At 44.0% G+C, this 24818-nt stretch overlaps 1 protein-coding gene across 5 annotated transcripts in view; it reads left to right on the top strand.

Moving 5' to 3' along the window:
• The window catches only part of LOC124231562 (rho guanine nucleotide exchange factor TIAM1), a 352980-nt gene extending 348870 nt beyond the window's left edge, over nt 1-4110 (top strand). For all 5 annotated transcript variants that reach the window (XM_046648352.1, XM_046648354.1, XM_046648350.1 and 2 more), the window contains one exon: nt 1674-4110. In XM_046648352.1, coding sequence (XP_046504308.1) covers nt 1674-2143 — 470 coding nt within the window. In that variant the 3' untranslated portion in view covers nt 2144-4110. The remainder of the gene's footprint in view (nt 1-1673) is intronic.
• The last annotated feature ends 20708 nt before the right edge of the window (nt 4111-24818 follow it).

Genomic DNA, 24818 nt, shown 5'->3' with positions numbered 1-24818 from the left:
TATTTCATTATCACTTATCTATCCATCTTTCGTCCATCAACTCGTCTAATTTCTTGGCACATTTCAAAAATGCAGACATGGGCACACATTACCCCTAAAGACTTCAGCATACAAATATTTCCAATAGCCCAGTTTTGAGTTGAGTAATTCTCGGGATTGGAGAGAGCCAGGCTCCGCTACGGTGGCATTGAGATAAAATTGAACAGGAATTTTTGCTTCTCCCCAGTGGAGTAGTGCTAGTTCTTTCTTTCCTTTTTTCCCTTTTTTCCTGGAGAGGGTTTTCATTCCCCTCCTTGACAAGGGTAGTGTCCATTTGTTCCATTGTTTCAAGATGGTAGATCACTCAGGAGCTAGGGAGACAGAGAATGGCTGGAATGGGAGCCCATTTAGGCCACTGTGTGGCGCACTCGCCTTGTACCTGCTGCGTTTTGAAGTCAAGGCTACATTTGGCAGACTTTCAGAATCATCGTCTTCCTTCTACCAGCACTGAAGCAATGAATGGATTCCAGGGCTTTGATTTCAGGAAAGCGGCTCCCAATTGGTATTTAGACTCTTCCCCTTCATTGGAAAGCCCAGGTTGCATTTCACCTTCCCGTCTCTAATGCAGCAGCCACTTCACTAGTGAGGGAGAGAGAGGCAGCGGCATTTCCATGTGAGCTGTCTTGTGTGTGTGTGTGTGTGTGTGTGTGTGTGTGTGTGGTGGGACTGTTTGTTTGCTTGATTGCTTGATTTGTTGCTTTGTTTTTTAACAGTTCTGGCTTCCTAGAGGGCAGTAGGCTGAAAGAATGAATTCAAAGATTTGTTTTTCTTCACTGTTAGTCACTTCACGTAGCACTTCGTTGATCCACTGCTTGGGTGTTGTTTCTTTCTCATTCCACGCAGGCACCGCTATTTTAATTGCTTTGTAGAGGAGAAATCGGTGATGTGCAGAATGTGGTTGGGAGGGACTAAGGCTCACATTTGCTTAGCCCCACCATTCACATGGGGCTTTGTCAGAAAGAGGACGAGGCGGTAACTGGAGACCTGACGTCTCTCTCTTATGTGGAATCCCTACAAGGGATGCTGTGCCCTTAACCTTACTGTAGGTCCTCAAGAAATGTTACATTTTGTTTCCCAGAAAACAGTATAACTTGGACCAGTGCTTTGGCCTCCTTGATACATCATGGTGATTTCTACAAAGACAGCCAAACCCTAGAAGCATTCCCACCCTTACCAAAGACCTATTCTAGCGAAATGAACCTGGGACAGCCCCGGGGGGTCCTCAGAGCACTGTGCCACAGGACCCGGTCAGAGTTGAGGACACTAAGATCAGTGGTTTACTTGAGGGCGGCGGGAATCTGCGTCACTCTCTCCCAGGTGCACAGGGGTAGAGAAATGGTTATTTCCGAGGGAGTTGAATTCCCTTGTCTTCATAACGTACAACCCACCGTGTCCCTCTGTCCTCCTTTGCCCTTCGGTCAGTTGCTATGACATCCTCTAAGTCCAGACATCTGTATGAGGTTATGACCCCAAGACATTCTAGTGAAATCTGGCCTTTAAGCCCCAAGTGACATCAGGGCAGTAAATGCATACCATTGAGTTTTATTTTCCTTTTCTTTTATTTGCTTTCTGGGTTTTCGTCTTATGTAAAGCACGTGGGGGTTTGATTTTTATATTTTTGTGTGTGTGTGCAGTGTCCGCCCCAAGCAAGTCTCTTGGGAGAAGGAGGCGGCGCCTGGCTCGAAACAGGTTTACCATTGATTCAGATGCCATCTCCGCCAGCAGCCCGGAGAAAGAGTCCCAGCAGCCCCCCGGTGGCGGGGACACTGACCGATGGGTAGAGGAACAGTTTGATCTTGCTCAGTATGAGGAGCAAGATGACATCAAGGAGACAGACATCCTCAGTGACGATGATGAGTTCTGTGAGGCCGTGAAGGGCGCCGCAGTGGACAGAGACCTGCAGGAGCGGCTTCAGGCTGCCTCCATCAGTCAGCGGGAAAGAGGCCGGAAAACCCTGGATAGTCACGCGTCCCGCATGACGCAGCTCAAGAAGCAAGCTGCCCTGTCGGGCATCAATGGAGGCCTGGAGAGCACAAGCGAGGAAGTCATTTGGGTTAGGCGTGAAGACTTTGCCCCGTCCAGGAAACTGAACACTGAGATCTGACTGTGTCACTGTCCCCGTAGAGAGCGCGTGTAGATACTTCTCAACTCCCCTCACTCTACCCCCATCCTGTACCCTCGGGGAGGAGAATGTTCCTTAGGTCGAACTCTGGCGCACACAATTTTGGCAGCTGACTTTGTTCCGAAGCCAGGGAGCCACCCAACTCGGTCATTTCCAACAACATCAGAAAGAATTGTTCAGAATCCCAAATCCGCTTGAGTCCTACCTTCTGTACATTGCGAAGGGCTTTTATTTATTCTCAATTCATCAGGGCCTGAAGAATTTAAAAAAAAAAGATTCTATAGCACTGGAAAGCAATTTACCCCAGGTGTTTAAGTACGCACGACACGTTAGTTTGAGGGATAGCACACAAATCAATAATCAGGATCGCTGTCTCTAATAGTCCAGGAGCATCTCCTAGTTGGGGAAACCACGTTCAAACACAAAACGAAACAAAGCAACTGTACAGCTTGCAGTGTTCTTACTCCTTTCCCTCTTAAATGTCTGAGAATATCTGTGTATTTTATGAATGTGTGAGGAGAGGGTGGAAATTTATGTTTCGATGAGCTTTTGTTTCTTTTCTTTCTCTTCTGTTTTGGTCTATGGCTGGTCGTACTTGATGTCAGTGTTTGGAAGTTCTAGTTTTGCATAGAATTATAAAGATGCCAAACTCTTTGAAAAGAGGTCCAAATTTATCACTTGAAAAAAAAAAAACACTATTTTTTGTATTTTACCTGAGAGGCAGGGGGCACAAACAGTTGAGAATTTTACAGTGTTAGTGTAACTCTGAGTGTAAAAAAAGGAGGGTTTTACCTTTTACAGAGAGAGTGAGGCACGGTGATTTTATATTTATATATGAAAGGCCAACAAGATGCTTAGGAGAAGCTTTTTTTCCCAAGAAACAGATTTTTTTTTTTTAAATGTTTGAATCTCTATTTGAAATGGGAGCGTGGTTGCATTAAACATGACACCCGAATGGGCAGTGTGTGTGTCTGTTGCACATAGTGGGGGAGGGGAGACTCCTCATGGGGTTGCCATGGTGATCATTGGTTTTCCCATCAAGGTTGCATCTTCATCCATAGATTACCTACCTTCCCTGACAGTCCATCAGCAAACCTCTTACCAAGACCACCTCTTCAAAAACACATCTTGCGTTCCACAACTTCTTCATGCCAACAAAACAGGGTAAACATGCTAGAAATCTCACCTTCTAAACAGATTTCCAAATAGAAAGAACAAAAACAAGTTAAAGCACTTTCAATTTTTTTTTTTTTTAAGAATAAGGTTTATAGCTTTTTTTTCCCCCTCCCATTTCACAATGTCCACTTCCTAAGAAGGGTTTAAATAATATGAAAACTTTCTTTTTTGGGAAAAATATCTATTTGGTGTTTGACACATCAGTAGGTACTTTAAAGACCTGAATTTTATAGTAGCTTTAGGAATTATATTTTATAAAAATCAGTTATGACTTTATATTTCCAGACAATAGAGAGTTCAGAACATCATGCTCTTGTGCCCCTGCTTGCTTTTCCTGCTCCCCCCCAACCTATATTCCTCCCCTTTCGGGTTTCCAGGGCTTTGAGCTTGATCTTTTGAAAGTTTTATTCTATTAAATTTTTGCTATATCTTCTGATTTTCTTAAAAAGCTTTAGAATGGTTTCTATACCCTTTGTATCACTGCATTGTTCCATATCATCTCCAGTTCGATTGTGTCCGGATGGAAAATTGAAGCAGAAGCTTCTAAGAGTCACATTTACTAGTCCCAGTGCAACGGGTCCGTCTGAAAATGCTGGAAAGTCTGGTGCTTGGAGAGGGTGCCATTGTCTCCTGTACATAAGGTCATGACGTGTCTATGTCAAAAGTTCTTATATATTTCTTTTATAAGCTGAAAGAAGGTCTATTTTTATGTTTTTAGGTCTATGAATGGAACGTGGTACATGCCTGTCAAACAATAAAAATATTGAAAAGTGTCTGAACGATCCTGTGCCTTTCTGGGTGGGAGGATGGCTATGAACTCATGTGCCTTTTTTTTCCCTAAGTAATTACTGTGATCATTGAGGGAAAGCTGACTTGGTAGTTTTCGTTTGTTTGTTTTGTTTTTTTGTGAGGAAGATTGGCCCTGAGCTAACATCTGTTGCCAGTCTTCCTCTTTTTGCTTGAGGAAGATGGTCCCTGAGCTAAAATCTGTGCCAATCTTCCTCTGTTTTATGTGGGACACCCCCACAGGGTGGCTTGATGAGCGGTGGTGTGTAGGTCCCAGCCCGGGATCCGAACCTGTGAACCCTGGGCCACCAAAGTGGAGCACACGAACTTAACCACTAGGCCACCTGGCTGGCCGCATTGTTTGTTTTTTTAATTTATTTTTTTATTGAGGTACAATTGACATACATTATATTAGTGTCAGGTGTACAAAATGATGATTTGACATTTGTATGAGAACTTTTAAGATCTACTATCTTAGCAACTTTCGAATATGCAATACAGTATGATTAACTCTAGTCACCATGCCGTACTCTCTTCATGACTTATTCATTTTATAACTGGAAATTTATACCTTTTGACTCCCTTCACCCATTTTGCCCACCCGCCCCCAGCCCCTGCCTCGGGCAACTACCAATCTGTTCTCTGTATCCATGAGTTCAGGTTTTTTGGTTGGTTGTTTGGTTGGTTTTTTAGATTCCACACAGTGAGGTCATACACTATTTATCTTTTTCTGTCAGTAGAGCTTGAAGTATTACCTCAAAAAGGGGGGGTGTGGCATTACAGCTGCTTGGCATCTTGGTCTGCTAATTCAGAGAATAGGAAATGGCACAAATATGCATCTGTATGCAAATGGAGCACTGTTTTCCAGTCTCCTGCCCACTCCTGGCGGGAGCAGGCTGAGGGCTGGTTCCCCGGGAAGCACTGAGGTGAAGAGCAGAACCTAGACTGGCCTGGGAGGGTGAGCGCTTGAATCCAAGGTCTGCCTCCACATTTTGTCACTGGGATCTTGCTGCCTGGGTCTTGCACAGAATCACAAAAAAAGTAAATGCCATCTTGGGCCACCTTACCCTGACCTTTCAGAGTCCCCGATCTCCTCCTCTGAAGTCCCTTACAAACCTTCCCCGGTCAAAGTTTACCCCACTCACAGCTGCCCTCCTTCCTGCCTTCCCCAAACCAGAAGCTTGCTCCCCAGAGCAGCAGGTGAGCGCTGCTGTTCAGCACCTGGCCCCTCAGTGTGGTGCATGGACCAACAGCATCAGCATCAGATCCCGGGAGCTCGTTAGAATGCAGAAACGTGGGTCCACCCTGACCTCCTGAACCAGAATCTGCATTTTAACAAGATGTCCAGGGGATTCATATGCATGTTCAAGTTTGAGAAGCATTGCCTTGGCGGTCTCCCAACGTTTTGATGTTGAACCATCATTTGGAGCACATGCCTTTTTAAATACATTCGGGCTCTGCTGTACCAATGTATACATTTTAAGATACAAAAAGATTTCTTTCTGTACCCGTTGTACCCCTTTTGGGGGGCAATGAAAGCCAGCTTGACACCTGATAAAATTATTCCACCAGTTTGCACTTGGGGTAAGTGAGACATAGGTAGTTTGGGCTGCTTTCCTGTCCAAGCTCTGAGTCTGTCGGTGTGGAGGAATTGAGCCCTCAAAGTCAAGAACACAGAAATAACCATAATGCCTTTTGTACTCTAGCTCAATTTCTTTTTCAGGCTTGTATCCCACCAGGCTGGCAGACAACATCCTCGGTTCACCATTCTCTCTCTGATTATCAAGACTTGGGGGGAGGTTGGATGACATCCTCCCTCCGGGCTTGGAGTCCATTCATCACAGAATGATCCATCACCGTAGCCATCACCCTTGTCCCTGTCCACAGCCTCCTTCAAGTTCGGTGGTGGGCTCTCTAGTGTTTCTCTCTTCACCCAACTCAGGTGTCACATCCAGGGCACCTCTGCAACCAGGTCCCTGGCATTTTATGTCCAACCAGAGATGTTGCCAGGATTCCTTGTCCAAGTTCTTGTCCCTTCCATCCCTCAGACCTCTCTCTTCTGCCTGCATCCCCAGCTGGGGGATGTGCCGTTCAATGTAGGGGGGTGGAGAGAGGAGCACTAGACAAGCTCTTGTTTTTTTTCCCAGACTCTTTGCTGGTACCCAAGTTTTACCTGTCTTACAGGCAATTTCTGCTTTCTTCTTGCCATCAACCTATCCTGGAGTAGGAAATCCCTGTGACAGTCCCTTCTTAGAAGAGAGGTATTGGGCAGGTTGGGAAGAGGAAGAAATGAAAATACAGGGAGAAAAATGGAAACAAATCCTCAAACTCTTCAGCCACTTATTATAAAATGTGTGAGAGCCGAATTGCAGCATCACATTCCCCATCGGCTTCTCCAAAAGACGTCAGTGTTTGAAGCAAGAGCAAGGAGTACTGAACACACAAACCAGGAATGCGTAGGGTCTGTAAACACAGGGTATGGATGCTGTTGGTAAGTGACTGTCTTCTATTGACTGAAGCAGTGGTAAAAACCCGCCCAAAACAAGCCCCTGGGATCTCTCTGTTTCCATTGTCCTCCTGGTCATGATTACCCCCTTCCCCTAATACTAATAGAATGCATTATATATTAAATATCATTCATCTATAATACTTTATTCTTTTTTATTCTGGTCTATTTCATCCTTTCTACAATATGAAGCAACTTTTAGCCTAGAAGTTACCCTATTTTGGTAAGGCAATGTCTGTCACCCACGTCCACCACCTCAACCATGTGCTCAATGTAAAGCCATGAATGAGCAGGTCCTCATGTCACTGCTTTTAACAGCAGCCTCTTACTGTGGGCTAGTGGCTTCTAACCAGTGGGCAGAAGATCCTCTGCTGCTGTCTGGTGACTTGGGATTATTATCCGCATGCACACTTAGCATTGTGCAGTGAACTACTCAGCTCGGGGAGGCATGATACTTTTTAAAAAATCTAAGTCCAGATATATTTTTAAAATCAGGAACCAGTATAGAATGTAATCCTTTAGAAAAGTTTTTTATCTTCCATATTGTTTCAACATGCTCCACAGCCAGGTCAAACCAAAGTTGAGTTTTTTAGCCAGTGGGACCCTCACAGAGTTGCTGTCATCTTTCTGAGCCCCAGCTCCATCTTCTTTGGCTTCAGACTTTAGCTCCTTTTCCTGAAAGCCACTTGGGGCTTCCTTGGCTGTTCCCAAGAACTCCTTGGTTTCTGAGTTCAGCGTCTTCATCTTAAACAGAACATCCTATAGTCTCCGTATTTGTGTTTCCTGCCTGATGTCATTGCCTTGAGCTTCAGATGTTAATGGTTGGTTGATTATTACAACTTCATTTTCAATCAAGATGTTAACATTTTGGGTTTTGTCCTTCTTGAGTGGTTCCTTGAATACATGCATGGGTGTGCAAACACGCACACAAAATGAGTTCATACTATTTTCTTTCTTTTTTTAAAATTTTTTTAATATTTTTATTTTTCTGTGTAGCTCTTTTTCTTTTCTTTTCTTTTTTTTTTTTTGACAAAGATTAGCCCTGAGCTAACAACTGCTGCCAATCCTCCTCTTTTTGCTGAGGAAGACTGGCCCCGAGCGAACATCCATGCCCATCTTCCTCTACTTTATATGTGGGACGCCTACCACAGCATTGCTTGCCAAGTGGTGCCATGTTCACACATAGGATCCGAACTGGTGAACCCCGGGCCGCCGAAGCAGAACGTGTGAACTTAACCGCTGCACCACCAGGCTGGCCCCCTCATACTATTTTCTTAATACATACTATTATATTAACCTGATTTTTTTCCTAATTGTGGACATTTTCCTGTGACACTATAAATGGGTCTCCACCACTCTAAGTCATAGCTACATCGCAATCCATCTTAATGGATGGACTGTGATTTACCATAATTTATATATCTAATTCCCTGCTGATGGACATTAAGGATTCTACGTTTTATTATTATAAAAAAAATATTGTGAATATCCATGTTGCAAATTCTTTGTGCACAGGCCCAATTACTTCCTTAGAATACAGTTGTAAAAATAGCTTTGGGTGCATTTATATGCATTTTAAAGTTTTTGATGCACGTTTCTAAATGGTAGGATACACACTCCTGTTTGGCTTCTGGGGGGTGGTCAAGATCCTATCTCCTGTCTAGTGTCGTCACTTTGTCACAGCAATGCCTGTGGCTTTGCCCTGGGGAACTGGCTTTTCCCCCTGAATTTGTATTTAGATTCTTGGGTGGGATATGCTTGGCGAGCTGGGCCTTCCCCAAGTCTACACTCGTTTTACTGGAGTGTGTGGCCATTAGTCTACAGAACTTGGAATGTTTACGGTGACATGAGTTGGACATCAGTGCATACTCCCTTTCAAAACTCCAGAGACTTTAAATATGCCTCACCCCATACAAGCTGCTTCTTGTTTTGACTTCAGATTTAAGTGAGAGTTGAGCTTTTTATGGCAGTGATAAAATCAATTTCATATCACAGGCATGCCTGGGCAATCCATTCCTCTTCCCAGCATCGCCATATACTAATGAAGGAAATTGCCTTTTGAAAAAAATAAGGGTTTATAGACTTTTTTTTAGGTTTAAATAAGACTTAATGGTTGAAGCAGAGATGCCACAGGATCAAGTTCTGGCTCAAGTAGGCCATAATCTAACAATTCACTAATAAACCCAACAGAGGGGAAAGTGGGTATGACTCCAAGAATACAATTACAGTCATATGTTGCTTAACGACGGGAATGAGATCTGAGAAACGTGGAGTTATTGTGTGTGATTTCATCATTGCACAAACATCATGAAGTGTCCTTGCACAAACTTAGATGGATAACCTACTACACACCTAGGCTCCATGGTACTAATCTTACGTGACCACCGTTGGATATTTGGTCCATTGTTGTCCAAAACGTTATGTGTGACTAGTTGGTTTTGGGAATGGATAGAAAGTCAAGGTAGGGATGGGTGGCTGGGATGAAGTTTCTGTTCACTTGAAACAAATCGTAATGTCTGTTATTAAAAGGAAGGTTTTTGTAGAAGAACCGGAAAGGGACAATGACCGGTCGATTTTCAATAAACTTTTCAAGTCGTAGAGTTTCTTGCCACTAGTGAGAAAAGGATGAATGAGACTCAATCAGGCAATGATTTCCTTGAACCAAAATGTGACTTTCCAGGGGGTTCAAGGATGCAGATAGTTTAAGGGGACCCCATGTTCAAGTGTTCTTTCCTAAAATTCATCTGCCTAGGAATGTGCTTGTGACGGACATGTAACTTCTGTCTTCCCTCCCTTTTCACAATCATCTCTCTCCCACTTTGCAAAAGAAAGAGACCATTCTCATCCAGCTCAGATCATACTTGGGGGCGAGAACCTCCGGGACATCAAACAAACAGACAGAAAAATAGCGGATGGAGAAAGTAAATAACCCTACTGACCAGCAAGCTAATGCTTTTGCAAGTCAGGTGGTTTCAAATTTGCTTTCAATCAGTTTGAAGGAGGACTTAAGCAAGTTATCAGGAGAGAAATCATTAAAAATAATTATCGATGGTGTCTCTGATTTTTGGCATATAATTCAAGAGGTCAAGAAATTGACTGGCACTGCTATAATAAAACTTTCACTCCCCTATGTTCTTCAAACAAGCTTTCTCTGTGCTTGCATCTATGAAAATGAAAAGTAGAAATAGAATTGATGCCAAACTCTATGTGTAACTAGCTAAAAGTAAGATCCATTTGTGGACACATGAATTAATTAAGGAAAAAACCCACGCCTTTCCATGTCATTAAGAGATCATTTCCAATGAAATTTTACCTTTTTCATTTAATAAATTTTAATCTGTATATATTTTCATATGATCAATTATATACCAATAATAATTGCAATCATAACTCACTCCAAAAGCGATTTTTTAATAGTTGGAGCTTTATGGTCACAAGAAATGCTAAAACTTTTAACAAATTTATATCTCTCTACTTTTTTATTGTAAGGTAATATGGAGGGTGATCGTGGATTAGAAAAAATGAATTCAAAGGAAAAAATAAATCATGTGAAATTTTTTAGCTTTTTTTGATATATTTTTTAAATAGATGTGGGCATCAAATTGCTACAGTATTTAGATTATGTTAAATACATTAAAAGTGACATAATAATTTTATTTTTGTGTGTGTGTGTGAGAACGATTGGCTCTGAGCTAACATCTGTTGCCAATCTTCCTTTTTTCCCTTGAGGAAGGTTGTCCCTGAGCTAACATCTGTGCCCATCTTCCTCTATTTTGTATGTGGGATGCTGCCACAGCATGTCTTGATAAGCAGTGCACAGGTCTGTGCCTGGGATCCGAACCAGCAAACCCCAGGCCACTGAAGCAGAGTGCACAAACTTAACCACTATGCCACCAGGCTGGCTCCAGTATGTTCTTTTTTGTTGCTGGATTTTATTGTATGAATAACCCAAAATTTGTCTATCCATTGGCTGATGGGTCTTAAAACAGGCTGCCAAGGGAAGGGATGGCAGTCACCATCATGGCTACAAAGGGACCAATGGGACCAGAGTCCACTGCCTGCCGACGAGTCGTTCATTTAGTCAACAATATGTACTGAGCACTGACTCTGTGTGTCGAGCACCAAGCACTGTTCTATGTGCTGGAGGAGTCAAGGATGCACATGACAAAATCCTGTCCTGGTGCAGCTGGCATTATAGTGGGAAGGGATGGGTATGGATGCTGAGCTTCCTTTATGCCAAACCAGTCTCAGTGACCAAGTGGAGAACTTGGGAGGGGACTTTCATGGGGCAGGATGGCACTTTCAGGGATCAGTGCCATGGAGACTTCAGCCAGAGGTGAGGGTGGCCTCCCCAGTGTCAAGAGAGGTAATCCAAAAGCCATGAAGAGAACATATTCTGAAGAACCTTCTTCACCATCCTTTCTTAGATGCGGACTGAAAACAGGGGCCCAGTTCCAAAGGAGCCGGAGTGTCCATCAGTCCGGGCAGCTGCATACAGTGTGAAGGGCTGACCTGTTCAGAGCGCAGGCAGGGTTAGCTCCTCAGGACCCGAACTGGAGAGAAATCCCAGGATCGTTTCAGACGGAGTCACCGAGGGGCTAAGGGAAAGGTCGGGATCTATGCAAATGTCAAAATAGAACATAGACAGGGGTTGGGTTCAAAATGGAGGTTTTGTGACTTTTTTAACTTCCCATATTTGTTGTTTTTACTTCCTGTTTCCTCATAGAAATCAATCCCCTCACCCCTCCACCCCCCCAAAAAAAGCTTATTTGGGCTTGTTTTCTGGGACGGCAATAAAGTGAGGCACAGTTCCATAGGTGTTTACTCAGCATCCCCACCACTAATTCCTGACAGCTAAGCTTGGGATGTGGCAGCTAGGAAGGGGAGGGACAAGTGGGAAGGGCCCTGGGTCTTTCAGAAGAAGGGGCTGGCAGTGATGCACACAGTGAAGGGACTCAGCGAGTGGAAGGCCGCACCCTGTCACGCTCTGTGGGACATTTTCACGTGGGGTTTCCTGCAATTCTGGAAGAGGCCAGCCCTTCCTCCCAGGGAAGCACATGAAAGCTCAGTGTGCACGCAGACAGCTTCTGGTGGAAACAGGAGAAATGTACTTAGAAAATCTTACGCATCAGCGGGGTGCAACCCCAAGGAGCTTTGAAAATATATTGATGCCAGGACGCACCTCAGACCAAGAGAATCGCAATATCCGGGTTGGGATCAGAGTATTGATTTTTTTTTTTATTTTTTTATGCTAGACCATGTGAAGCCCCAGCTTTGACTCACTTTGTATGAGTAGTAGAGAGGCCCAGAGCTTTCCCAGTCTTTCCAATAGCCTAATGAAATGATACCTCAATCTTCAAAAATGGCCAGAGGTGGACTGAGATGTGACTTGTCCTCACTTTGAACTGGACTGAGAGTAACTCAGTGCACCCACGCCTGTACACTCAGGCTGGTCAGAAGGATTGATGGATTTCTCTATCTGTGATAGATTTTGATGAAATCAAGGGTATTGATTAATAAACGCTATTTGGGGGCCAAAGGAAATCCTTTAAATTCTGAGGTGTTCCTAGTTAGCAAAAGTGGGGGAGAGCATTAGCGACAGAAAAGTTTGGAGCCATGGAGCTCAGTCACTGAACGCGATGGAACAGATCAGTAAATGAGGCACAGAATCTGGCTGCTGGGGTCCTGCTTGTGTGTTTACTATGAAAGCACTGGCCCACCTGCAACCCTAGGGCGAACGTCCTAAAAGCCAAATAGCAAAGGAGATACACAGAGCTGGAAGACCCTCAAAGCCAGACCAAAAAATGTTGAACCCAGGTGGGGAAACTTTAGGCAAAGAGAATTGCTAAGCAGCCCTTGCTAGACCACTACAGTCTCAAGCTTAGATCTCACATCCAATTGGAAAAATAAGAGTGAGCCCAATATTAGGTATTATAACTCCATTATGGATTAATTTTATAGGTAACAACATCTAATCCATTTCTTTCTTTCTTTTTGTTTTTCTGAGGAAGATTAGCCCTGAGCTAACTACTGCCAATCCTCCTCTTTTTGCTGAGGAAGACTGGCCCTGAGCTAACATCTGTGCCCATCTTCCTCTACTTTATATGTGGGATGCCTGCCACAGCATGGCTTGACAAGTGGTGCCATGTCCACATCCAGGGTTCCGAACCAGTGAATGTGCGAACTTAACCGCTGCGCCACTGGGCCAGCCCTATCTAATCCATTTCTAATTTGTTTCTTTACGTAGATCTTTGCTTTAGAAAAGAAATGTTAATATTTTTACTTAAGCCAAGAGGCGTGTACAAGTATTATAGGATTTATTTATTTAAATCAATTTTTAAAAATTATTCACCACTTTTTTTTTTTTAAAGATTGGCACCTGAGCTAACATCTGTTGCCAATCTTCTTTTTTTCTTCTCCCCAAAGCCCCCCAGTACACGGTTGTATATTCTAGCTGTAGGTCCTTCTGGCTCTGCTATGTGGGATGCTGCCTCAGCATGGCTTGGTGAGTGGTGCTAGGTCCACACCCAGGATCTGAACTGGCGAAACCCACAGGGCTGGCCTCTTATAGGATTTATAATAGCAACAATTAGGTAGATGGGGGGAGGGAATGGAAAAGTTAAATAAGTGACCCATACTAAAGAACTTTACCCACAGTTAAAAAGAATAGGATAGAGCTACATGTACTGAATTTGGTGTATTTAGAAGCATCCAGGTGATTCCAATGGGCCAGTAAAGCCATGAATTATAGGACTAGATCAACCACAGGCAAGAAACTTACTCCTTTTCTCTCTGTCTTATAATTGGATTGAAAGTCATTGGATGTAATTTACCTTGGTAATTTGAAAATCCATGCATCTAGCTAACATTTATTGAGCACCTATTATGTAAATAAGAGATTGGGGTCATAATGCGGATAAGCACAATTCCTGACCCCAGAAGCTCACAATCTGGCAAAATGAATGCAGGAAATGCCCCGATATATGCATGTCACAGAGCATTTCTGTTCGCTGAGAGCTGCCTTCTCTTCCTTCCCCAAGAGCTTCCTGAGAAGGAGATCAATATCTGAAGTGCGGATAGGGAAGTAAAACGCATCCTGAGGATTTTCAGGGGCGTGAAATCTAAAATCCCTTGCACTTATTAAAGTACATTCACTTGAATTATTTTTCTGTGTTTACTTTTTAAATTACTAAATTAATGTAAGTTCAAATTTATGCAATTTATTTATATTAATACAAATTAACAATAAATTAAAATGAAGGGAAACTCACTGAGTTGTCCCGTTAGCCTATTTCTCATTCTTCAGTGTGAAAAATGACACAGGAAGTCTGCCACATGCAGGGGATCTAGTTTGCCTAGACATGACCATTGCATCCATTTCCGCCTATTTATATATGTATAAGCATATCTAACTAATACACAGATAGAAATATACACATACTTAAATGGAGTCATCTGTACCTTATTATACTGTAGTCTGCTTTATTTAGCTTACTCATCATGAATAGTTCCCTGTGTCATTACGCCTCCTTCTAGAATATATTTTCTTAATGGATACAAAGATTTCTTTTGAATGGTCACACCACAGGCCTTCAAATACTTGCTAAAAAAAATGAGGGTCTTAAATTCTATAATTTTGGATGTTTGGATGATTTACGTTTTGGCTAATTGTAAATAAAACTGTGAAGTGCCCTCACCTCTGTAATAGTTTGACCTGGCATTTGCATCCATTTCCTACATTTCAGAGCTCCCTGTTCTACACGATTCTGTCTGCCCCTCACAAAGTCTGCGAGATGAAGTGGGCAAATCTCCTTGTCTCTAAGTTAGAGGTGAGAAAAGAAGACTCAAAGAAATTGTCACTTGCAGCTCGGCAGCTTTTCTGTTAAGTGTTAATGACCAGGATTAGACCTCACACAGAGGGACAGACTGGCAAATTCCCGCATTTCCTGAGAATTCATTAATTGGCTATAATAACAAAATGCTAGAATTACAAGGATCAAGACGCTGCCCTTGCTTCTTTGAAAAAGAACAAACGGAATGTTCTAGCCTCTAAAAGTCTCCTATGGTATTTTCTTTGTGGGTTTATACCGTTAATAAGGACGATAACAGAGCAAGCGCTGCGTTCACCACCACCTTCAAAGCATTTTGCCAAAGAAGCTTTGAGGGTCCCACGTGAACGCTACTGCCCCTTGCTGGCCACCTGTCGGGTGGTCTCAGTTGTTCTTTCGCAGAATTGACAGAGGTAGGCGTTGAACTTACCCTAGCAACTAGGCTGTGAGTTTGAGGGAGCGAGGTGGTCGCAGGTGAGCAGGGAGCAAGAATCTGCCCAAGTTCGTTTTCTTAGCTGAAGGGAGAGCTGTGACCTCTCCCTTTGCTCTGGGTTGGCATCAGTATATTTAAAAACATTCAGGTGTTTCTAATGTGCCTGTAGAGCCGTGAACTCCAGGTCTGCATCAGCCACAGGCAGGAAGTTTAATCCTTTTCTCCTTGTCTGTCTTATGATTGGATTGAAAATTATTGAATCTTATTTACCTTGGAAAGTCATACAACTGATTCAAACAATGCTTTTTACCTTAATAAAGTGATAAAGAGCCACAGATAATAGAAAGCTGGCTGCTGTTGCCGTTTATTGAGCGAATTTTTCAGACCTAAGGATTTGCCTAAGTAAGGAGGGTGTGGAAGCATCGTGTTCCGCCTCTCCCTGCATCTCCGTTGCAGCATCCCGCGTAGGTACCCTGGCTGGCCGAGGGCACGTCCATTGCAGCCCAGAGGGAGGACGCCTCTCTGGCGTCGCCTGGTGGTGGATCGACGAAGTGCCGCGTCTTATTTAGAACCAGAGCTGAGGCGTCATGAAGGACGCTTGGAGGTCATCTTTTCTAACACTCTCTCATTTTACAGATGAGGAACTGAGGCTGTGAATAGTGAACTAGACTTCCCAGGTTCACACCCGTAGTAACTGGGTTAAGTGGAGTTCAGCCGGGTGGCAGTGTTCAAGGAAAGGAGAGGGCAACTCAGGTCTCAGGAAGAGGCGAGGCTGAGCAAAGGCTTGGAGATGAGAAATCAGCTGGGGATGGGCGGAGTTAGAACAGTTGCTGGGCGCCTACGCAAGCCCCCAGGTGATTGTGGGTGCCACTTACTGAGCCTGAGAATCCAGAGACTACTTCCAGCTGTAGACTTGCCCCTTAAACGCACTATTTCCAAAACTGAACTTGTTATTTTCACCCTCACTTGATCTTCTTCCATCGTGTTTCATCTCAGCGAACGGCATCACCTTCTGTTGGGTTGATCAAGTTGGACAACCAGCCATCTCTCTCTGTCATCCACATCCAATCCATCACCGGGTCCGTCTCTTGTATTCTTCTCCCCTGTCCATGCTTCTTGTTGCCTTATGACTGTAAAAATCTGCTGGTCCCGGCTGCCCAGCATCACTTGCACACCCTCCTTGCATTTAGATAGTGTCTCACCTTGGCAGCCTTGTCCTGCCTTCTCAAGGTATACTCTGGTACACTGCCTTCCCCAGCCCTCCCCCGCTCCCCTTGCAACTGGAATGTGGACATGTGTCCACGTTTCACCAATTCGGTGCAAACCCAGGAGGCTCCAACAGGAAAGTGAGTAAGTTCTTGGGGGCTGAGGATGGAGCTGGCTGCTCGTCAGGGTTTGAGCATCCTGGAGGGCATAATGGGATGATCTGGGAGGGAGAGGGGGCAGAAGGCACAGAAGGAACATGTGGAGAGAGGAGACGTTGGATGATTGTGGGAGCTTAAATTTTGGGCCATGATCCAGGGTGGCCCAAATGTGGTGGTACATTCCTCAGGTTTTCATATGCTAGTTTACAAAAACAGTTGCTTTGTTGTAGAGCAAGCAAAGACTCCGAGGAGAACTGATGGTGCAGAAGTTCAGGAGTGTGGGTGCTGCAGGGCTGTAAGGGCAGCCTGTGGTTGGAGGCACAACCTCATATATAAGACGACGAAGCTGATGCAGGAAGTGGTAACCAAGTAGGTAATATGGTTATTTTTTCATCCCAAAACAAGGTGTTGTCAAATTGGACAATAGATTCTTAATATACCACCATAAGCACAAGCAACAAAAGAAAAAATAGATAAGTTGGACTTCATCAAAATTAAAAACTTTCATGCATCAAAGGACACTATCAAGAAAGTGAAAATATTGGGGCCGGCCCAGTGGCATGGTGGTTGAGTTCACGTGCTCTGCTTTGGTGGCCTGGGGTTTGTGGGTTCACATCCCTGGTGTGGACCTACACAATGCCCATCAAGGCATGCAGTGGCGGCATCCTGCATAAAATAGAGGAAGATTGGCACAGATGTTAGCTCAGTGACAATCTTCCTCAAGCAAAAAGAGGAAGATTGGCAACAGATGTTAGCTCAGGGCCAATCTTCCTCACCAAAAAAAGAAAAAAAGAAAAAAAAAGAAAGTGAGAAGACAACCTATAGACTGGGAGAAAATATTTGCAAATCATATATTTGATGTGTTTAATTTCCAGAATATTAAAAAAACCACTGACAACTCAACAACAAAAAGACAAACAACCCAATTAAAAAATGGGCAAAGGACTTGAATAGACATTTCTCCAAAAAAGATATACAAATGGTCAATGAGCACAGAAAAGATGCTCAACATCTTTTGTCATTGGGGAAATGCAAATCAAAACCATAATGAGATGCTACTTCATACCTGCTAGGATGGTGATAACCAAAAAACAGAAAATAACAAGTGTTGATGAGGATGTAGATAAAATGGAACACTTGTACGTTGTGGGTAGGAATGTAAAATGGTGCAGATGCTGTGGAAAATAGTTTGGCAGTTCCTCGAAAAGTTAAACAGAATTATCGTTTGACCCAGCAATTCCTCACTGACGTATAGACTCTGAAGAATTGAAAGCAGGGACTCAAATAGATACTTGTACACAAATGTTTGCAGCAGCAATATTCACAATAGCCAAAAGGTGGAAACAACCCAAGTGTCTATTAACAGATGAATGGATAACCAAAGTGTATGCACATACAAGGAAATCTTATTTGGCCATAAAAAGGGAAAACAGGTTTTTTTTTGCCTGAGGAAGATTGGCCCTGAGCTAACATCCACTGTGAAACTTCCTCTTTTTGTATGTGAGCCATCACCACAGCGTGCCACTGACAGATGAGTGGTGTAGGTCTGCACCCAGGAACTGAACCCAGGCTGCTGAAGCAGAGTGCACCGCGCTTAACCACTAGGCCACCGGGGCTGGCCCAGGAAAACTGTTTTGACACATGCTACAACATGGATGAACTTCGAAAACTAATATGCTAAGTGAAATAAGCCAGACACAAAAGGACAAATATTGTATGATTCCATGTTTATGAAAAATCTAGAATAGGCAAATTCATAGAGACAGAAAGTAGGTTAGAGGTTACCCAGGGCGAGAAAGAGCCAAGGAGTGAGGGGAACGTGGAGTTATTGTTTAATAGGTATAAAGTTTCTGTTTGGGGTGATGAAAATGTTTTGGAAATAGTGGTGATGGTTGCATTAAATTGGGAGGTAATTAATGTCAGTTAAAAATAGTTAAAATGGTTTATGTTACACATATTTTACCATAATAAAAAAAAATGTAAAAGAGATAATTATCTTCAGGGTTTTAAAAAAGAAAATGTAAAAATGGAAGAGCTAATGCGCAAATGTTGGATGTACGATTTAATTAACCATAAGCTGCTTTGTGCTGAGGGATCGCCATCCCACACAGGAAGGGGCTCAATATTGCCCAGCTTTCCCGACCTGCCTCGCGCTCCACGCTGGCTCCGCGGAGCCCCCAGAAAACCTCCGAGACCAGGTGTCACTGTGCCCATTTTACAGTTGAGAAAACAGGCCGCTAAGCCTTGGCCCAAAGTGACTCATTTATATAAACCCAGCTTTCAAACCTAAGTCTGTCTGGCTCCAAACGGAGCCCACGTGGACCACCGCGACCTTACGGTGACCCTGAATGTCCCGCCGCCTCCTGCTATTGTGGAACAGTAAGCGTAGTCTTTGCTCCTGAATTGTATTTTGGAAAAGTTGCTTCGCCACAAGAGGATAAATTTGAGTTGACTTTACTTGATTTAACTGGGGAAGATCGTTGTGAAGGAGGATGGCTCGTGAGCGAGACCATAGCCAAGCCTCATTTCTCAGTGGATTTGCTGAAACTCGTCATCCTCTGGACAGCAGCTCTGAGTTGAGTTTGCGAGTTTATGGGGTTCATTTTGGTGCACAATGGTAGATTTATTAAACTTTGAATGCAGTTCTTTCTCGATGTGGTAAGTCATCCATCTATGAAGTTTAACCGACTTGGGTGAGAAAGAGAAGGTCTTGCATTTCCGGCCTGTGACCGGAAGGGGGCGCTCTTTCACCAGGAATATTTTTAGGGTCTGCCGCAAACTCAAGAATATTGCTCTAAAAATTATTCTTAGTCTCTTTGTGTGTCTCTTCTTTCTTCCTCCCGTTCCTCCCTCTACTTCTCCCTTTTTTAACCCCTCCATTATTTCAATCAGTCAGCGCAGACGTGACAGCAGGGGAGTGATGTTTCTGCTCACCACGTCCATCCACCTCTCGCCTTCTGAACGTGATTGCTCCTAAATGACAAGCTCCCTGAGTAAGTGCACCGAATGGCCAAGAGATTTAACCTTGCCCTTTACTAGCTTTTAAGGATGGAAATGGACTTTCATTTTTGTGTGTAAACAGGTGAACGGTCGTGTAGCTGAGGTTCAGAATCCCTTTCCCCAGCTATTCACTTTCAAAGTTTAACCTGTTCTGGCTCCAGAGAGGGCAACGTGGGAGTCATTTAGAAAAATCCATTGTCAAACGTGAGAGGCACCGAGATTTTGACATTTGATAGTTAAAAACCCATTTTCTGCACAGAGACTATAGCTTTTCAGAAGCTCTTTTATGAAGCAACTGACAGCAAATTTACATTTTATTATTTTTTAACCCATCATTAGTAAATCATTTTAGAAAAAATATTTCTTTTAGTGTTTACACCCAGGTTTCTATCTTCCTCTCTTTTCCATAGCTCCACCTGTGTTATTGAAGAGACTACCCACACAAGGCTTTCAACTGGGAGGGTTAACAATCAAAATTGAATTTTATCAACTAGAAAAATTGATCAAACATTAAAAAAAAAGAAAAAAAGGTCCTTGTAGCCTGGGAGACAAAGGCACCAGAGTGTATGTGTGTTGTGGGGTGGGAAAGGTGCGTTGCAAATACAGACATCTTCTCTATCCAACTGCATTAGTCAGGCTTCTCCAGAGAAACAGAACTAATAGGATATATATATATATAATGACCATCAACAGTCACAATATTGGTTATTTCTGGGGAAGGAGGCAGGGGAGGAGGAGAGCAGAGGGCTTCCAACTTCATGACTTGTTTCTTAAAAAAAAAAAGGGGAGCAAGCATGGAAGACTGTTAGGATTTGACGGACACACTGATGGAGCCCAGATGTTCAGTGTGTCCTTCTTGCTATTCCGTATGAATGGAAATATTTTACAATGCAAGTTAAAAGTCAACATGAACAAGACTCTGAGCTGAGAATCAGTTTTCATTGGTCTGTGGGCAGGTGGCTGCTGCAAGACTGAGTCCTTTCTTGCTTTTAACCTCTTTCCCGGTGCCCATCAGGACGGATTCTCCGCCTTCCGCCCTCACTTCCACTTGCTCCCTTCCCTTGGCTGGGCTCACCAGGAGAGTGAGGCTGGGACGCCATTTTGCGATTCTTCAGTCTCTAAGTGGGCCTCTCTTCCTCTCCTGTCCCACTCAGAGACAGGCTCTAAAACGTTGGTTATCACAGCGTTCTTCCTTAACTTGAAGTGTCGACCTCTCCTCCTCAGCCAGCCTTCGTAGTCCTGCCCTGAGAGCAAACGATCTCTTTTCTTGGCACGTCACCTAGGAGGCTCTGAGATGCCCGTGGACAGACCTCCTCCTGATGGACATTACCCAGGTAAGATTTATGACTCCGCTCGAAAGCCTGAGGCCTTGGAGGAAGGGTTGGAGCTCGGTGCTTCAGTTAAAAGGCAGTGTCTGTCAAGGCACATGCGACAGCTCTAAGACGTCGCTTAAACACACTAATTTCTTCCCAAGAATCCTTCACCTTGCGTTCTGGTTTATCATTTAATCGATCTGCCCTTTCCTTTGTCTTGGGCTGGACTTAGTCATGTTTCCAACCAAACAGAAAAGCCAGATGGGAGTTCATTTCTTAAGCTATTATAATTTAGAGATTCTGGCTTTTGGGTCAAAAGCCTGAGATATTATATTATGTACCATATGTAGTATATAATTATAATTAGAAATGGATGCATATGAATGACAGCATTTCTGACTGGAGGTGGCCAATCTGTAGAGCTGTCGTTTATAGCTGGGAACTCTCCTGACCCCTCGCCCCAGCTCTTGGGGTGAGGCGAGGGAGCCACACGGCCTAGCAGACCGAACGTGGGCTCTGCAGTCAGTCAGACCTGTTTTTGAATCTGGTTGTGTGACCTTGGGTAATTTATTTTACCTCCCAGAGCTTCAGTTTCCTCAATTGCCAAGGGAGGGAAGTGATGCCTTTTGTAAAGGAGTTGAGTCAGTGTGAAATAAGGTGATGGATATGAGGCAGCTCATGCAGTATGGGGCGCCTGGCTCATCCCCTCCTTTGTCCCAAGGAATTTGACTCCAAATTCCCTGCAGCTTTTATGCTCGTCCTCAGTCACATCCCAATCTGCTCTTAGAAAGGGTTTAATCCGGGGGTGGGTGGGAGGAGGTAATGGAGGAGTGAATGGGAGGCTCCTGGGATTTCCAGGTGGGAGGTGAGTGGAAAAGGAGGTTGTGAAGTTCTTTCACAGTGATAGTGAATCACTGCTTGATGTTACTCTTTCCAGGTTTTTTTAAAAGTTAATCTCAAATTATGAAATCGAAGGCTCTCTTGCTCCAGTTTCTGGAATGGTGGGAGCTGGGGGTGGAGGTGGGGAGGAGTAGTTGGGAGTGAAAGGCTTTCCCAGCTCTGGAATCACACCATAGACTTACTATCCTCTTCATTTACACCTGTAGCATCAAAAAAGAAAAGCCTAGGGGCCGGCCCCGTGGTGTAGTGGTTAAGTTCACATGCTCCACTTTTGCGGTCCAGGGTTTGCAGGTTCAGATTCCAGGTGTGGACCTACATATTGCTCATCAAGCTGTCCTGTGGCAGCATCCCACATACAAAATAGAGGAAGATTGGCACAGATATTAACTCTGTGACTATTCTTCCTCAGCAAAAAGAGGAACATTGGCAACAGATGCTAGCTCAGGGCCAATCTTCCTCACCAAAAAAAAAAAAAAAAAAGGAAAGAAAGAAAGAAAGAAAGAAAGAAAAAAAGAAAAGCCTACCCAGGCCTTCATTTAGCAACTTGGGAGATAGCTGAGTGGATGCAAAGCTTCACTGCTCTCCTATGGAGGCAAAGGAAGCAATTCTCAGATTCAAGTAAGCGTCCTGTTTTTAGAGTCATTAGCTGTTTTGTTTGTCTAGGACAAGTCACTCGACTTTTCTGAGCCTCAGTTTCCTCATCTGTAATAGGCAGGGTATCATTCTGTCCTGGCCTACACTGGAGGTATGTCATGATGAGGTAGATGGGAAAGTAGATCTCAAACATCAGTGATATCTTTGCCCACAACCTAAACGGATTCTGCCTCCAGAGAGGAGGAATGAGAACTGGTTGTTGTTTCCAGCAGGACATGAAGCAACGTCCTTACCTGGTTAACTTGATGTTCAGTACACTCCGCTCCTCTTTTTCAAGTCAACAAAGCGATTATTTTGTACAGCGTTTCCCTGAAGGCTGGAAGCATGGTTTAGAGATGCTGACGGGAAGCAAGATTTAATCACTGACTTGGAGCTGAAAAGAGGGGGTAACTCAGTGCTTAGGAGTCAGGACGCGGGTGACGTCTTAGAAAACTGTACCACAAGGTTGAATGAATATTTTGGTTTGTTCTTTCATTTTATTCTTGGTCTAATTTTAAAACCACCAAATAGTAGGATTTATAGGATTCAAATGAACATTGACTTTCAGGCTGTTCTCACAGAAAACCTGTTATCTTTTATGTTCCCAGGGTCTGTGGTGTTTTGAGTCCAGAATCATCAGTCAGTTGTAAGTGAAAGTTAATCAACTCAAATTAATTAAAAAAGGACATGTTTACCTCACTTAATGGAAAAGCTCAGGGGTAGATAAGTTAGATTCAGGGCCTCCAGGGAGCTCTCAGAGCTTGACTTCCTTCTCTCTACTCTCAGCTCATCTCTATTCTGCGCTGGTTCATCTCAGCCCAAGATGATGTCTCTGGTCCCAAGATGGCTTCCAGCAGCCCCGTCTAATCACTCACTGTATTGAAAGACAGACAATTGCTGTAGGCACTGCCTTAAACCATTCCTCACAGGCTGACTGACAATAAGAAACCATCTGTGATAACCTCTTCAGGGTCTCCGGGGAAACTCAGGTCCCTGTAAGAACGCAAAGCTCATAAACCCGCTGTTCCTATACGCGTTTGCATATAGAATGGCACGTTTCTTTGATAATCAATTTGATTTTCTCCCATCCCGGGCTGGTCACCATTTCCTGATAGTTGCTAATTTCGGATGAAAGATAATTCATGAGCTCACGTGTTTACGCTGGGGGATGTAACGCCACATTGCTGAGGAGCAGGTCACTTGCATTTTATTTTAATCCAGCCCCTCGTGCTGGGCCCAACTGCCCCTGGATTGTGGCTGTCGTCACTGTTGCTGCTTCTCCCAGCACCCGGGGGTAATTAGCAAGAGCACCTGGAAAGCTTTTGAAGCTCCTTGAAAATTGAAGTGCCGAGTGATATTACTCTGTGACTACAAAGGAGATGTGGAAAATAAGGCAGGGCTGATCCTGATCCCTCGTGCACCCTCCGTCTTTGGGAATCGCCCCTTCGTCACAGCGAATTGAAAGCTTCACGCTTGTCTGAAGCATTTGGGTGAGTGAGTCCCGTGGCGAGAGCTCTGCACAGTCGTCTGTGCACAGTAAGCCCAGAAAGGTGAATGAGGATCTAGGTTCCCCTCAGTTGCATTGGTCTGTCTGTGATGCGCTCCCAGAAGAGCCTCAGGGTCGTTGTTCACCCCTCCCGCCATCTTGTCTTCCACTTGCCAGTCACCAAAACTGCCTGTGCCTTTGTTTCTTCCACGTAGACTACAGAAGTCTGATAATCTATCCCCTCATTGGTCTCTGCCTCCCATCTTCACACCACCGATAGGATTATCTTCTTGAAAACATGGACACACGTTGTTTCTCACTGGATAACCCTTCTCTGCTGACCTTGATGCCACCAAATAACGGCCCAGCTCTACAGCCTGGCTCTGAAGACCGACCTGGGTCTGGGAGTTAGCTACCTCTTAAAAATATCTTTTTCTTTTCTCCTTAAAGAACCCTCTACTTTTCCACATGTTTAGGCTCTTTCTGCTACTTTGAATGACCTTCTCTAAACCGTGTCAGTTTCCTCATTGGTGTAATGGAGTAACAGTCCTTACCTCTCCCACACAGAGGAGTAGATTGAATGGAATATTTCATGGAAAGGGTCTGACGCATTTACGTGTCCACAAAATGATGGTTGTTATTATAATCTTTACTTCACGGCTTAGCCTGAGAGCCAATTCTTCTCCGATGCCATCCCCGTCCTCTGTCTAGGGGGATTTTTCCTTCCACTGAAATCCCAAAGCACTCAGTTTCCATATGGTAATTTAGTGTTATGTAAAAATTGTTATGTACTTGGGTTTTGTCTCAAGTCCAATTTTATGTGCCTTTCTGATTTGCTAAGCTTCAGAACCCCCTGTGTTATACATTTTTTTTTAATATGTCTTGCACCACAACTTCCTGTGTGGCAAGGGCTCTCTGGACCGCTGCTGGGGGCCTAGCAGCTCCTGGCTCACCTCCTCCGTGTGATGGAGCACGGCCACATCTATGCAGTGTGGCTGTTGTGGAAGCTATGGAAGCAAGAGCCAGGGCATGTCCAGCACTCAAAAGATGCAGAGTCTTGGCCCTGTGGCCAAAGAAGGACAAGATTGGGGCACAACCTGGTTTCCCCTGGGATGAGTTATCTTAAATGGTTGGCTGAGGCCCTGAATGCAGTGGCTAAAGAGTTAGGCCAGGAAGCCCCAAGCCCGCGCCAGGGTCTGTCCTATAAAGGTGGCCCTAGACACAGAGGGTC

Source organism: Equus quagga, chromosome 21 (assembly GCF_021613505.1).
Source record: "Equus quagga isolate Etosha38 chromosome 21, UCLA_HA_Equagga_1.0, whole genome shotgun sequence".
NCBI lineage: Eukaryota > Metazoa > Chordata > Mammalia > Perissodactyla > Equidae > Equus > Equus quagga.
This window is presented reverse-complemented; position numbering and strand designations above follow the sequence as displayed.